The sequence below is a fragment of the Glycine max genome, chromosome 1, assembly GCF_000004515.6.
Source record: "Glycine max cultivar Williams 82 chromosome 1, Glycine_max_v4.0, whole genome shotgun sequence".
NCBI lineage: Eukaryota > Viridiplantae > Streptophyta > Magnoliopsida > Fabales > Fabaceae > Glycine > Glycine max.
This window is the reverse complement of record NC_016088.4, coordinates 2,794,482-2,811,700: the sequence shown is the minus strand read 5'-3', so window position 1 is coordinate 2,811,700 and position 17,219 is coordinate 2,794,482. Positions and strand designations below refer to the sequence as shown.

Here is a 17,219-nt window from a genome sequence, read left to right as displayed (position 1 = left end):
GTCATTATTAATTGTTGTTGAACCTTGTAAATGTGATGTCTTAGTATATTAACTTTTAGATGTGTTTTAAATTTCATATATGATGGTTTTGATTTCTTACACAGTCAAATTTAGGTATTAAGATAAGGGTTTGTTAGCACAAAGTGACTGCTTAGATTACTGACTTGTGTGTAACTTGTGATAAGTTATGCAACTTATATTCTCTCAAAATAGTTATTTATTGTAAGTTGTATTAAAAAATGTTAATGTTTGCATGCTGCTCTTTAATTGTCCCATTTCTTGTGCATAATTTATAATTTTCTCACTAGGAAATCTTGTTTTCTTTAATCTCTTTACATAATGAACACTTACATACCAATGATGTATGGATTTTATAAATTTTCAATCTTTATTAATAAATAAAACCAAAAAATGGAAAATAAGTTTGTTAAATTGATTGAAAAAAAAAACAAAACCAACTCCAAATTGAATGTATTGATGTACATTCATTATCTTTACAAAACCACTTCTTTCATCATTATTTTGTGGAATTAAAGTCAATTATCTTCTTAAAAAATTCAATTATGATCCTCTTTTATAATGGTGTTTAAACATGCTCTGGTATATGGATACAAATCCTCTCTCGTGGTTATCACCAACTAGAGGTGCAATTGAGAGATTTTTGTTTGTTAGATCACATGAAAAACTCTAATTCTGCTACGCGTTTCACATTAGTTTTTCTTTTTATTTATTTTCCACTTTGTAGTTTCTCTCTCTTCGTAGCTCGAATTTTAAACAAAATAAAATAAAAAAACTCTCTCTCCAATGTTGTCCACACAAAGCGAAAGTCATAGTGTAACTAAAGTTCCAAAGTCACACTAGGCGAAACAATGCCAAAGTGAATCGTGAAATGAAAGTAACAATTCCAATTATTGAAGAAAAGTTTTACATTATAATTTAAGTCCAATTGCAATGAAGAGATCATTTTCCGATGCAAGATTCTCCCTTAGCAAAAAGGAAAATGAGGGAGTTCCATAGGTGGTGGCGATCTTGGAAGGGCGGACATGGTGGTCATTGCTCCGATGACAATTTGTCATTCTCCAATGACCAACATTATAGACCAGAGAGAAATAAAGAAAAAAGATTTTTTTTTTGTTTGAAATTGAGAGCAACGAAGAGAAAAAAATCAAGAGAGCGGAAAAAAAAATCAATGTAAAACACATAGCAAAATCAAAATCATGCATATAATCTAATGAACAAAACTCTTTCAACTGCATCTCCAGTCGACACCAAGTATGGTAGATGATTCGAATGATATTTCATTTTATCTTGTTTATTGACTTCACTTCAAATTTGTTATCCAAACATGTCATGTGTTTATTTTTCAATATCACCTTTGATTTTTTTGGCTTGTGCAGACTAATAAACAATTTCTAATAATATAATATACATTATTAATAACCATAATAAATCATAACAAGATTATCATATAATTCAATATAAATTATGAAAATAATTAGCAATCATATACAAATGATAAATGGAAATAATAAAATAAATGAGATTTGGGGAATAAATCTCTCACATAAACCCAAACCCTTTGATGAAGTAATAGTTATGAAATTAAATATCCTACTCCCCATTACCCGGCATGATTCTTACACTACTAAAAAAAGGGCTTTTTACGACACCAAATTTACGTCGGTTATGTAGGAACCGCTCTAAAAAGTTGAACGGTGACATTTTTGTAATTTTTGTGAAATAATTTGCATTTTACGACTTGCAATCTAAGGCGGTTATAAAAAACCGCCTTAGAATGTTACAGGCTATAACATTTACGCCGGTTTTCATTAAAAACCGTTGTAGAGTTAAACAAAAAAAAATCAAAATTAAACCGCTTGCCTTCAACGTATTGTCTTTTTTTTGAACCCCTATAGACAGCACTGAGACCTAGCATTGAACCCTTCAGCATTGAACCCTGTAGGCAGCCTTGTGACCTTCGATTGAACCCTTCGATTGAACCCTTCACCATTCTCGCTTGCCCTCAACGTATTTGCTATTTCAATTTCAAGCATTGAACCCTATTGACGAAGAAGCCCTGTACATTGAAGTGGACGAGGTTCAAAGTTCTCGGCTCGAACTGCCAGTTCGTGAAGAACAACATTGATCTCACTTCGAAGAAACCAGGTTACGTTAATAAGGTTGTTAGGTTAAGCTTCTTTTAGGTTAAGCTTCGAAGATATGGGGTGGTTTGTGAAGCAAGGTTGCGGGTTTGATAAAAAAATTTTAACGTTGATGTTTGCTTATGGTGGTTGCAGGAAAGACGCGTGCAGCTCATCGAGTTGTTGTTGAAGAAGCTGGAACCTTGTTTACTGGCTGCAAACGGGTCAGTGGCCATTTCTGATTTTTTGTGTGGTTCATGGTTGTTGGAATTATTTTTTATCAATAAAATATATCTATATTGATATATTGGTTAGAATGTTAGCTTCACATGATAAAACTTGCACTATCTCCTTCATAGCTGATTTCACCTATTTCATTTAACTTAAAGCTCCCATTGCTGTGCTTTAGTAGTTGGTGGCATTGTCTGCGGAGTTTCTCATACTCCTTTATGCATTTAAGGATTTAGCATAAAAGCAACATTATGTTAAACTCAACAAACAGAAGAGGGAAGTACACACAAATTAAGTTTTAAATGATGGATCGAGCATGAATTTGGGGATCCAATATATATGTTTACCTATTTTGAGTTCTTATAACATCTCTTTCTTCTTTTGTACTGTCCAAGTCATAGCTGTATAATTTGAATATGTAATCAGTAACCATAATACATATAGAAAAGGTTGGGGAAAAAAATTCTATTCACATAAATGAGAGAAGGAAATCAATGTCCTTCCCAATACCTAACATGAAGCAAAGAATCAAGTTTGTTGTATTATAATTTATAAATGATAGATGACTAAGGTTCTTCCCAACCAAGTAATGCAGCCTCATGTACTAAAATTTCAAAAGGAGAAAGGCACTTCAAATTGCCCCAAGTAACTGAATGTCCATTCCGTATCTCCTGTGTGTCTAAAGTTTCCATAATCCATATGTCCTAGATCCCAAGTATTTAAGAAAATAAATAGTAAACATTATTTAGAAATGAAAGATAAAGGATAACATGCTAATGTGACAAATAGTAAACATTATTTAGAAATGAAAGATAAAGGTAATTACCAAAGACAAAGAGCTAATGTGATAAATTTTAAGAATTAATTACTATTTTTATGAGAAACAAAATAAAAGAAAGGATAAAACTTTGCCATAAAATTGATGATTTATTCAAAATTAGAACTAATACAAATCATGAGAAAATTATACATTATCATAATTCGGGTTTAGATTCATCTTGTCATTAATTCGAGTTGAACCCATGACCACTCTTAAAATAAAATAAAAAGGATCATACAAATTATTATATAAATTGTTATGTGTGTATAAATTTCTTCCAATATTTTTTGGTTATTGTGACATTGATATTAATAATTTATCAACTTTATCAATAATTAATTTCTAAAAAAAAACATTTACATTGTGTTTGTGTTTGAATGACGTTGGAAACATCCAATGCACTCAATTTCAACACATAAATAATTGCTTCGTCAATTTCAACACATAAATAATTGCTTCTATGTTATTGACACAGTTTGAATGTAAATTTACTTGCAAATACAAATCCAAAATACTAAATAAAAGATTAGAGAATTTGGTAAAAACAAAGAAGAGAAAGGGAAATTGAATTGAGAATATGCCACGGATCTAAACAATAAAAAGAAACCAACAAGAACCACTCCCCCAAGAGACAATGACACATACACACACTCTTCAATCAAATTGAAGCAGAAAGCCAAAGGCCAGAGAGAGCCCTGTTATCTACGGAGAGACCCTTACACTCCAAAGCTTGGCCACAATTGAAGGACGAGCATTATCCCTTTGGATTAATAAAGCCATCTCAAATCTCAATTCCAATAATCCGTTAGCACTTTTTTCAGTGGCTCTGGTGCTGCCATTGCGTTCCACCAACCGCCACTGCCACACATACACTTCACTACAGACAAATAAATTTCACACTCTTTTGTCTGACACGTATAACATTCTGAACTAAAACTACTTGGTTTTTCCCACACCGAATACTCTTCTTCAATCAAGCGAAGGTGGTCTCACTTGACTCGATTGCAAGTGATCCACGACACACTGTTCGCTTCACAAAAGCTTCGAATCCAATTCCTCAGGTAACAAACATTTCTCAACTGCACTCGATCTATATGAATACAGCACCAAATGACCCACTTGCAGTAAAATACTAAAAATCGAATCTTTTGCCTTTCGTGTCAACTGGGTTTGTGTCAGATTCTTGTCTCTCTCTCTTAAAAAAATGATTTTTGGTCGCAAAATTGAAGGGATTTTTTCAGGAATCTGGCCTTTTTTTTTTGTTTTATATTTTCTTTTTCATCGTATCATTGCGGAATTTTGACTAGGGGTGAGCACAGATTCCTGAGGGCACAGTGCACACGCTTTTGCTTTTTATACTGTTATTGTTTAATTTTGTTATCTCTATTATTTTGCAAACTGGTTGGTATTGCATTTGTTAAGCCATATGTTATGTTCCTTTAAGTATTCTGTTATGTTCCTTTAAGTATTCTAAGTCTGCATATCAGTATTTACTTCACTAGTTAGCTTGAATTCTGTTATTGAAGAAATCTAAGTTCCTTAACGAAAACACTTCACATGTAGTAGAGTAGGGTAATTTTGTGGTGCTTTGTTTCACGAGGCATGGCTACGTGACAGTTCTCATTTTTTTTTCCTTTTCCCTCATTGAACTGTTCTGGTTGGCAATTGATTTAGTTTGTTGGTTTTTTTTTTTTTTTCTCTTTCTTATTCAGTAACATCTGCAAGAAGTCTTCTCCTTCACCATGCCACCAAAGCCTTTAGACTATGGGTCAATAAATGAAAACGTGAAGAAGAGTCAATATGCTGTCAGAGGTGAATTATACCTTCGAGCTTCTGAGCTTCAGAAAGAGGGCAAAAAGGTAGGTTTTAAGTTATTTTCCAGGTCATTTACAAAATATTATATTTGTTTGACTTGCACTTTGCACCCTTAGGTTGGAGGAATAAATTGATCCTGATCATAAAATTCCTTCTATTGAATTTGTCTTTTATTTGGTATTATAAAAAACTGGGTTTTCAAAGTAACTTTGAAGCCTGCTATTGCGAATTGTTCGAAGATTCTCATATGGTTTTAGAGGGGACCACAAGTATGCACCATGTTGAACAAGTTGTTGTGTCCTAGACCTTTATCACATGGCCATCATAGTAGTGGTAGTATGTTACTTATTACATGTTTAGCATTTGAAACTTAATAGTAAGCACTTTATAATACCCAGTTTTTGTTCTTAATGGCTTGTTGGCAAAGTTGTTGTTCTAATCTTTTTACATTGAAGTATCTTCCGTAAAGCAAATCAGTTGTTGTTAAACTCTTTAGCTGTTTGAAATTAAACATATTTATATTTTTATTATTGTTAACTTGCATTTGCATATCCTGAAAATGGATTTGCATAAAAATACGAGCATCATTACCAATGATGTCTATGCAAACATAGTCTTATTATGAATACTGTCAGCTTACATTACCTTCAAGCCAAATTACACAAATAAAATTACATTTATATTCATGTCATCATCTATACATTTGTGTTCCTGTACTTAGTCATGGATTTAGCTCCTCTAAAATGAACAAATGTGTAATGTGAAGAAGAGTACATTAATTTGAATTGGACTACCATGTAATCTTAACTAACTTTGAATCAACAGTAAATGTGATCTTACTAACACTTTTACACATTTGCTAACTTTAGAGGAGCCAAATTCCCTACTCATATTTACAGTAATTCATTTTCAATTGTTGGCAGATTATATTTACTAATGTTGGCAACCCACATGCATTGGGACAGAAACCACTGAGCTTCCCTCGTCAGGTTTACCATTACTGTCATATTTCTTCTTTTACTGGATCTTATAACTTTTCTAATGTTAACAGCTAAACATACTTCTTATCTAATTAAATAGCGTTAAACTATTTTATTTGTTGATTATGCTAACATACAGCAATTTTTCTGGTTGCAGGTTGTTGCTTTGTGCCAAGCTCCATTCCTACTTGATGATCCTAATGTTGGACTGCTATTCCCTGCTGATGCAATTGCAAGAGCTAAACACTATCTTTCATTGACCTCGGGCGGTTTAGGTATTCATATGTCAACTACTTTGTTTTATAACATTGTAGAATTTTACATATTTTGATCTGTTTTAAAAGTATTGCTCTGCAACCCTAGTTTTTATCCTATTCTTGTCTCTTGATTTCTGTTGCTAAAATTAAGTAGTAATGCTGGTAAGTCAAATAATTTAAGCAATACCTGGCAACAAAAAGCTGCATTATTTGTTAAATCTATTTTCTTTTTTTGGTTGTATACTGCCCATGATAAAATTGATTAGATATAGTTTATCAGTTGCATAGTGGGGGGAGCCTTGAAATGAGGGTAAGGTTAGCCTTGTAGCCAACATGCATGTTTTAATTCTGGAAACAACCTCTCTGCTTGCAAGGATGAGGTCCTCATACATCTGGTCCTCCCAAAACCGCACATAATTGAGCCTAGGAGCTTCATGCACTAGGAATCCTTTTACACTTATCAGTTGCTTAATGTTTAGTGTGTAAAACCAGCTTATTCAAAATTCCTACATGGAAAATACTAAAACTTAGTTTATGAAAAATAAAAATTATGTACTGAACACAAATTCTGTGTTTTTCTCTTGTTAAAATATTTTTCTGAAACATTTAGACAATTTCCATTAACTGAGTACACAAGTCAAAGTTTTAAGGTGACTTTTATATCTGTTTGCTGAATTTTCCATTTAATTATCCTTTTTGTTTTTCTTGCATAAGGATCTCAGATAAAGTTTTAGTTGACCAAAGAAGAAATTGCCCCAAAAAGATGGTTGCACTTAAAAATATTACGGAATAATTTATGTTATAAATAAACTGTCTCAAAAGCTTAAATGTTAGGTGAAGGATCATAAATGATATTATATATAACACGCCCCCTCACACCCAAGTGCACTTTGGGATTGAAGCATGGGCAAATGCACATGCCCACTCTACGTTGTGCTGAAATTCACATTAGTATATAAAATGGTGTGACAAGGATCAAACTCTTGACAACTCCGTCATAGAGTTCTGCTACCTTGTCATAAATCAACTATCCCTAAAGTTTAAACTGTTTGGTGAAGAGTCACGAATTATTTTATATCTAGCCGTCAGCAAGTTTTTATATATCATTAGTGGCCTTCTGCTTTCAATCTATCACATGTAAATACACCTGGAATTGAAGACTTAATCTGATAAAACAACAGCACAAGCGAAAGAATGTTTCAAAGTCTGAACCATATTAAATGTTTTGTAATGAGAACATGTGAAGTTTTTAGGCCTAGCAGCATTCTTCTTAGCTTGCAAAATTTCTTGCTGTTACCATCTAAAATTTACATGTTACTATTACTATTGTAGTATTGTACCATTGGGCATTTTACCAATTCTTCTACTCATAACTGACACAGGAGTTAAGACTTTTCTTTGATATGAGAATCTTCAATAATGAACTGCAACTAATGGTGATGCAGGCGCTTATAGTGACTCCCGCGGCCTTCCAGGAGTGAGGAAGGAAGTGGCTGAGTTCATACTCAGGCGTGATGGTTATCCAACGTATTATACTCTATACAGTCTCATTCTGTTTTCTAATTTATCTTGTAAAATCTTTCTTTAAAGGGTCTCTTAAGTTTCCAATTTGTTATGCAAATGGATTCATTGCTTCTTGTTCCATTTACAGTGATCCAGAACTCATATATCTCACTGATGGTGCCAGCAAGGGGGTGATGCAGATATTAAATACTATCATCAGAGGTCAAGACGATGGGGTAATATAATTTTTTTCTTGTTAGTACTGCAGTTTTCTATATTCAGTGTCATTGAAAGAATTGCCCAACACTTCTTATTGCCAGATTTTGGTTCCAGTCCCACAATACCCACTCTACTCAGCAACAATTGCTCTGCTTGGTGGTACCCTTGTTCCATACTACCTTGAAGAGACAGCAAATTGGGGTCTTGATGTTAATGAACTTCGTCAATCAGTTGAGCAGGCTCGCTTTAAAGGAATAACTGTATGTGTTTTGTCTTTACAATGTTATGTTTCCACTCTGTTTCTACATCAAACTCACAAAACCAAACACTTACATGTTTGGAAGATGCTGAATCAATGTGAAGGGAGTGAATCTTGTCATATTGAAAGTATTTGTTGTTGATACTTCTCTTCCTATTTCTTCTAAGTTGATTACTAGAAATGACTTTGCTGGTTGCTTTGTGCAACATAAAAGGGAAAAGGAAACAAAATAGCACATGGCTGATTGATAAACAATGTTCCCACATGAAATTTTACAATATCTTGGCTGTTTCTTGAAAAGTATTTTCTACCAGTGAAGAAATCATGTAATGATGAATTATTTTTGTTATGCTAAAATTTGAATTGCAAAACTTAATATCCTTCTTATGTTCTTTGTATTTGTCAAAATCTTTTCTTATCTATTCATGTAATGCTTTATTTGAATGAAGCAACAAAATCATAAATTTAATTTTGAGTAGGTTAAAGCAATGGTGATCATAAATCCTGGAAACCCTACTGGTCAATGCCTTAGTGAAGCTAATCTAAGAGAGGTTTTGCAATTCTGTTATCAAGAAAATTTAGCCTTGCTTGGAGATGAGGTTTACCAGACAAATATATATCAGGATGAACGACCCTTCATTAGTTCTAGAAAGGTATGCTTGTTGTGCTGCAGCTGCTGCTAAACTGATATTTTGCCTCAGTCATTAATGTGAACTAATAATATATACTTTTTCTACATGAGAAGGTTTTGATGGACTTGGGGCCACCTATAAGCAAGGAAGTCCAGCTTATTTCTTTTCACTCCGTGTCAAAAGGTTATTATGGTGAATGTGGACAGCGAGGTGGATATTTTGAAATGACCAACATTCCTCCAGAGGTTTGCCTTTTCATATCTTGTGTTACTGAATTTTCTTTTTGAGTTTCAAACTGGTATTTCTTGCAACGTTTGCATTATGTTAAAATTTCAGGACAACTTTGTCACGAATAAACTATTCTAAAAGCTTAAAAATGTGAGGTGAAAACTCATTAATGGTTTTATTTTTGACACCCCCTCTCACGCGAGAGCCATTTAGGCTCCACTTGAAGCATGAACATTGCTCAGGTTCACCCAACCTTGTGCTGAAGTTTAACTTCTATTTAGAAGAATGAGGGTGGTAGACTGGCAGTGATCAAACTCTGGGCCTTATGGTCATACTATGTCATAAATGAATTATCCCAACCTGTTAGATGAAAGCACATGAATGATTTTATATCTATCAAGATTTATTGCATCTAATTCCAGTTTAGTGCTTCAAAGTTTAAACCATTGACAGGCCATGTCAAAACATAGAGGGGTAGAAAAGCTGTTGAACATGAACAAAGAGCACTGGCAATATACCTGAATATATGTCAATGACTATAATGCTCCGAAAATTTACATTATTACACATTAACCAATGGGTTAGGTACATGGGTGCCACATGTAATATGGTGAAATGAATAACTCTTTTGTCGTAAAATACTTTTTTTTCACTCATTGCCTGTTGTCTGGATGTAGGACCTTCTGACTCTACATGTAAGGTGTTCATACAAATTGTCACCTCTTCAATTTTTGCAACAGCTACACTGACGACGTTTTTCTTTTATCCTGATTTTCTTTTGCAGACAGTTGATGAGATCTACAAGGTTGCATCAATATCACTTAGTCCAAATGTTCCAGCACAAATATTTGTGAGTTTGATCTAAATGTTTCTCAGATATTTTAATTTAGACTTAATATACTTGTTCAAAGTGTTATTTTAGTGAGTACTTTCTCTTTCCTTGGGAATTTCCTCATTATTCATATTTCTTACCCTGTTCTACAGATGGGAGTTATGCTCCATCCACCTCAACCTGGAGATATTTCTTATGACAAATTTGTTAGGGAGAGGTAATCATGCTAAGGCTAATTTGATAAATGTCAAAATTTTTGTCAAGTTAACTTTGATTATTTGAGCATGAGAAGTTCATCATTTCTCCCGTACCTTCCCAAATGTCTAAAATCATAAGAAAAAAGGGGTCATTATGTAGAATTGACAATTACCAATAACTTGCAGCACCGGAATACTTGAATCACTGAGAAGAAGAGCAAGGCTAATGACTGATGGATTCAACAGTTGCAGAAATGTGGTTTGTAATTTTACTGAAGGTATAAACAATAGCATTCCAAAACAATTTGATATGTTCTCATGCTTCAATTTCAATCTTCGATTGTCTCGTTCTTAGTACAAAATTAGTGATTCCTCAAGTTGTTCAGGTGCCATGTATTCATTCCCTCAAATACGTTTGCCGCCAAGAGCTTTAGAGGCTGCTAAACAGGCTGCAAAGGTTCCAGATGTTTTCTACTGCCTCAAACTTTTGGAAGCCACTGGCATATCCACTGTTCCTGGTTCAGGATTTGGACAGAGAGAAGGGTACATACTTATACATTTATTTTCTGATGTTTATAAATTATCCCCTTTTCTTTGCCTTTCTTTAGAGTGATCCCACTTGCCTATTCCCATGTTTGTCATGCAATGAGAATGTGCTTTAATTAGGCCATATATGATGTAGTAACTATGGAGATTTAGTACTTGATAATATATTTCTGAAGTATATATACCTTCAAGAACTACAACATATATGATGTAGAAAGAAATATTGCACTGGTTTTCTTTTACTACTTGCTAATGATTCTGTGTCAAACTTTTGCGTACAGGGTCTTCCATTTGAGGACTACTATTTTACCAGACGAGGAAGACATGCCCGCTATTATGGATAGTTTCAAAAAGTTCAATGATGAATTCATGGAGCAATACGAAGACAATAGAGGTTATTCAAGGTTGTAAGAAAATTATCGTAAAAGATGCATTATACTCTTGTGCTTTTGTAAGAAAAACATAACCTCCCTTTCTACTATTTGTCCTTGGAGATAATTCTTAAACCTTACACTTTCTTCTATATCATCTCTGAACTTACAATATTTCGGCTGCATATTTAATCTCTCTTGAACCTTTATTATCTTGTGGCATAGCAATCAAACAATCGTCTTGAATGTGATGGTTCTGTCATGTGTTTAAATGTAACAACCTTACTCCCAGAAGAAGAAAAAATATATTTTTCTTTATCTCAAATATAAGAAAATTTTAACTAATTTTATTTTATTTAATGCTATTATCTCTAAAATATCATTCATTCATTTAATTAAAGTTTTATTTTCAAATGACTTTTTTTATTTTTGATATTAAGTTGCAATGAGGTATACATTAGGAAATTTTTTTTAATTGAGATTAATGTAATTAAATATGATTAGCTAATTTTTTTAATTAGCATAAATCAATTTTTCATATATTTTTGAGACAGAAGAGAGTATTAGTTTCATGTGTTTAAATGTCTAAGAAAAAGGTTCAACATATATATATATATATATATAAAAGGTGTTACAGGATGTTGCTTGTGATCTAAAACCAATACGGTGCTATACAAAGAGGACAAGTTACTTTTTAAATTCAAACTCCAATATATTTCCTTCGGACTCACATATATAAGTAAAAAAGTGATTTTTTTTATGTTACACTTAAATATAAATAAACTTAATTAATTTTGTCTTTATTTAATGTTATAATTCTTAAAATACTTTTTATTTAGTTTTAGTTCTATTTTTAATTATATTTTTTTATTTATGATAGCAAGTTTCAATAAAAAAATATTTTAAAAATAAATTTATTTTTTTTACTTGAGATTAAAAAAATTAAATGATATAAATTAATTTTCTTAATAATGTGAAATTAATTATTTTTGTTTATATAAGAGTCTAGAGGAAGAACTCCATCTTTGAAAAGAGGAAAATTATAATGCCATACACACCCTTCAAAGTGCATTTTTCTATTGTTATTGTTAGGGTCTTGCTAACTAATGTCATTGAGATATTTGTTAAAAAATTAAAAAAAGAAAATGTTTATTGTGCAAAATATAGGAGAACCTAAAAAAAGTTATAGAAAGTGTAATTGTGTATTCGAATAATTTTTTTTTAATTTCTTAACGAATATTCTTACATTTATCTTATCTTATTGTTAATAAATGTATAATGATGATGTTTTCAAATATTTAAAGATTCTCAGACACTGGATGTAGTTGTCTCCTTGCAGAATATTGCTGCTAATACAACTGAGAATTACGAAAATTCATAATCTTTTATTATAAATATTAATCAGTGTTATTAAGATATTATATTACGTTTTTTCTTAAAATGAAAAATATTTTTATTAAAATGCATAAAATTATATTATTTATAACTTTTTTTTACGTTCTTTCTTTATAATGTCTATTATAAATATTTATTTCTTTTAATTTTTTAACTAATATCTTAAAAGTGTTACTCCTCAAAACTTATCTGTTATTGACGTAAACAAAAGTGTTACTTGATTTGATACCTTCATCTACTCATCTTCCTATTTTTATTATTTTTCCTAATTTTTTATTAAATATTATTTTCAGGTTTCCCTTTCATGGTTTTTGCCTTTAGTAATTATAACGATAAGGTATATGGTTGAGTAAGGGGAAATGAAAGAAAATTACAATTTTGGAATACTGATTTTTTTTTACTGTGTTCACATACAGTTAAAATTAGTACTATTTTAGTCTGCGTAATGTACAAAATAAATATTTATTTTTTATTATTAAAATTTATAGTAAATATAATTATTTTTAAAAATATAAATTATATTTTAGATTTACGATAAATAATTTATAATGTGATACAAAGTTTTTTTTAACCATTAGATAATTTCTTAAAAAATTATTGAAATTTAATTTAGAAAAAATAGATTGAAATATAGTGATTTGAGATAATTGAAAAAGATTTTTTTTTTAGTTGGTTGAAAAATTTCTTTTGTTTGAAACCTTAGTTTAATTGCATATATAATATTTACTTGACTTTTTCAAGTGTGTGTGATAATAATTTAATAGTTAAACCTTTCACATCATCTCTTTTATCCAACACTTTGTGGAATGAGAAAATAGTTCAAACACTAAAACAAAATCTTTGGATTTAATGAAAGAGTTTGCAATGTCATAAAGTGTTAAGGTTATCACAACTGATAGATATATTACTCTAGAATTTATATCTTTTTTCTTTGTTGACCGAAAATTTTTGGTGAGTTGAAAACCGGAAGCTTATCAGGTTTATAGATTACTCACTACTAATGTTTTCATATTAGCAACGAAAAATCAAATTCACACCTCCTTTTGAGGTATAAATTTATTCCTTACTGATTGGACCAACATTTGTTGGTTTGTAGGGTTTATATCTAACAATTTTCTTTCTTCATCTTGTTGTTTACCTTTTATGTTTGATTTGTTATCATATTGTGTTCTCTCACATTATTAATATCGAGAAGAATAAATTCTAAAATATTATGTAACTTTTCAAATAATCCTTGACTTATATAATCACGAATTTTTTTAAAATCTACAAAGAAAGAAAAACTTCTATTTATATTGGACTTGCAGGTTTTTAAAAGAAATATCTTAACAAATTATCGTTTCGACGTATTTTAAGAAGATGAAAGTTATAACAATTTAAATGCACATTAGTTCTAAAAGTAAAAACATGTGAATTTACATTAACCTTCCATGTATATAACATAAAGAGTAAATACTAGTTAGTGATATAGGAGAATCTAATAAATTCTTTTACAAACTGTTTAATTAATGTAGTGCATATATATATATATATATATATATATATATATATATATATATATATATATTGTGAGCATTAGAAGAAAATAGGTAGCTAATGTACAACAAAAAGTAGCAAGGAATTATGTTTACATTTATTAGAAAGAGATAGAGTGCCGTTGTCGTGGGGCTGGTTTTAATGACTAATAAATGATCATTCAAATTATGTTTTAAGATATTACATATCACTCTTCAACTAATTCATATTCTTAAAAAAATTATAGTTAATTAATTACAGAAAATTTATCTATAACTTATATTACTCTTCTAAGATTATCTTTCATTTTTCTCTTTATTTAATTGTTTCTCATCTGATTAATTAATGTGATTTCTTCTATTATTCAATCTTAATAAGAGAGAGTGTAATTAATTAAAAGTATTATAGGAAATAAATGTTAAGCAATGTCCTTCAGATATTAATTAAAAAATTAATTTTTTTTATAGTTTAACTATTGTATAAACCGATAATGTTGTTATTTTATTAAATATCGTACCATTCTACTATAAAAGATCTGTCCTCTTGGTTAATAAGATTCATCTTATAAAAAAGGGCAAACAATAAAATAAAGAAAGTCTTATACATAGATACGGATGTAGGAAGGAAGAAATATGGATAGTAATTACGTAGTACACTGGTTTTGGATTATGTCTAATGGCATCTCTTACTGATTTGGTACCGAGTCCTATGTTGTTATTGGTTATATTATTATAATCGTTGTCCCTATCTTCTTATTGGACATTGGACCTTGCTTCCCTGCCCTATAGCTTGACTAATTAAAGCATTAAATAGTATACGTCACTATTAATAATCAATTATCCTTGACGTGACTCGTGAGTGGTAAGGTTTTCCCTCTTAAATTGGGATAGCGGGATTTGATTCCAACTCTTTGTAAATAGAAAAAACCTAACCTAGAGGGCTCTACCCTTTTATCTTCCATACGTCAGAGAAAGTTATGCCCTAGAATCAGTGGGAGACACTTCTCACAAAAGCAAAAATACAATAGGCCAATAATTGCTTCAAGAAGTTGCAAAGACGTGATGGAATTTGCATTTAATTTGTTTCTTTAGAAATTGGCCTGATCCTTGCCCTTTTTTTCTTTTTCTTATTTCAAGCTGTGAGGTTTTTTTTTTTTTTTTGCATTTCAATCCAGACGGATAAAAAATCATTTCCTTTTCAAATTGGAAAGCAATGGGAATCGAGATGTTAAAAAAAGGTATTAAGATATGGAATATATTTAAAAGTAAATTTGATGCTTAAAGCGTTGCCGTTTGTTTTCAATTATTCCGTTCTTATCCATATCGTCTGATTTTTACCCAAGAAAACATCTCATTAGCTCTTCAATTTTTCTTTTCTTTTTTTAAATAATAGGAACGGGAATCTCTCATATAGACTTGAAGTTGAACCAAATTAAGCGACTGAAACGTTCTTAGAATGCCACAAAATAGACGTCTTTCCCAAGCAAGAAAGGAAAAAATTTAGAGGTTGATCATGTAATGAATAATGCTATCTTATTTATTTATTTATTTATTGACAAATGTTAGTTGTTAGTTTTGTTAGAATATTAGTAGGAATAATTTAAATCTTTCACCCCTCTCTTCTTCCTTCAACCAATAATAATGTTATCAATTTAACTGTCTATCATCATGTTTGGAACGAATTATGTAATGTGGATCGGATATTCTCTCTCTACGTCCAATATTCTCATCACGCAGAAACAAGTATTTGTCATTTCTGTTTTGACGTAGTTAATCACAATAAAGAATTGAAAGCAAACACGCACTATATTTGTAGGGGTGTTTGGAGATGAATATGGCATCATTAGAATCAAACAAGGGTTTGGAGAGGAAACATGAGGGGATTGTTTGACAATGAAAAAGTTCCCTCCCTCAAGGCTTTGAATTAGAATGAGAGCTCTTCATGCATGGAGTTAGGCTGTAAACATTGAGCCTCATATCTCTAACTTCATAATTGTCCAAACAAAAAGTATCAAAAGTAAAGGTTGAAGTGGTGAAGAGGATGCAAAAAATAAAAATAACATTGGTCAGGTCAATGCTAATTCGAACTGTAATTTTTTTTTTTAAAAAAGGAAGTATTGATTGTTCTTAGTGGCTAATTAAAGCATTGGTCTCAATCATGACTTACACTAAAATAGTCACTAGTGTAGGCTTTTGTGAATGGCATTGGCGCAGTTTTTAACCGATGCTAATATGAGTTTTTATTGTTCTATACTTTCGAATTAGGGCTATCAACTTCATTAATAGTTAGTGTGCTTGCCAAGATATAGTGAATAAAAATCATTTATTTCGCTATTCACAATTAGGAACCTCTTCCTATTATAAATATATGAGTACATTGCATGCAAAGGAGCTACCATTTACATATTTACTTTGACAATTCACTTATTGACTTAGCATCATAGTTCTTTTTGCAGGTACCCACCACCGTCTGGAGGAACTTGACATATCGAGTAAGAGAGATAGAGATCAGTATGAAGAACACTCCAAAATTTGATAAGAACAGTTAGCATTGGTGCTTTCATTGGGAGTTAACAATAACTGACATACATTAAAAAATTATAAAATAGGGAAATACATGAAAACTGTTAAATTATAATTTAAATGATTTTCACAAATCTTTTTGAAGGACTCTGTATCTTAATATTTTAATATTTAAGATGATGCAAAATTGTTTTAATATAAGATTTGTTTTAAATATCTTATCAAAACCTTTTAGGAAAAAAAGATCAAATAAAAATTTGGAACATATTGTTAAACAAATATAAGATAAGAGAACAAAGATAAAAAATACACAAGATATTTTATATTGGTTCATCTCACTCCAAAACTACATCTAGATTTTGATACAAAACCAATTTCTAGTATAACTTTGAACATAAATCATAAGTATTCTTCCTATTAGCCTTTCAAACTTAAACCCAAATTGTATTTCACTTGTTTCTAGATCTAAGCAAACACTCAAGTATTCTTTCTAACAAAGTCTCTTCAGGCAGCTTCAATCATAGTCACAGAAAAATTGGTTACGAGTATGGTTCACTAATTTCTATTATTTTATTAGAGTGATGTACAAGGTAAGCTCAAGATTTACAATTGCAAAAGGTTGCTATAAGATTAGAACTTAAGTTTTAGTGCAAAGATAGGATTGTTAGGCTTCAACAACTTTGTTGTCTTGTACAAGGCATCTCTGGTATTTATAGGAAATCTTTGAAAGTATCTATTGAGATTTGAAAAGAATTT

At 31.0% G+C, this 17,219-nt stretch overlaps 1 protein-coding gene across 1 annotated transcript; it reads left to right on the top strand.

Moving 5' to 3' along the window:
* Positions 1-3,818: 3,818 nt before the first annotated feature.
* Positions 3,819-11,326, top strand: ALAAT2 (alanine aminotransferase 2). The gene is made up of 14 exons (NM_001250638.2): positions 3,819-4,253; positions 4,905-5,051; positions 5,931-5,996; positions 6,145-6,262; positions 7,690-7,771; positions 7,896-7,983; positions 8,068-8,226; positions 8,705-8,878; positions 8,971-9,102; positions 9,870-9,935; positions 10,070-10,134; positions 10,301-10,392; positions 10,501-10,657; positions 10,942-11,326. Exons 2-14 carry the CDS (start codon positions 4,935-4,937, stop codon positions 11,069-11,071), a joined length of 1,446 nt encoding a protein of 481 aa, NP_001237567.2. The 5' UTR covers positions 3,819-4,253; positions 4,905-4,934; the 3' UTR covers positions 11,072-11,326.
* The last annotated feature ends 5,893 nt before the right edge of the window (positions 11,327-17,219 follow it).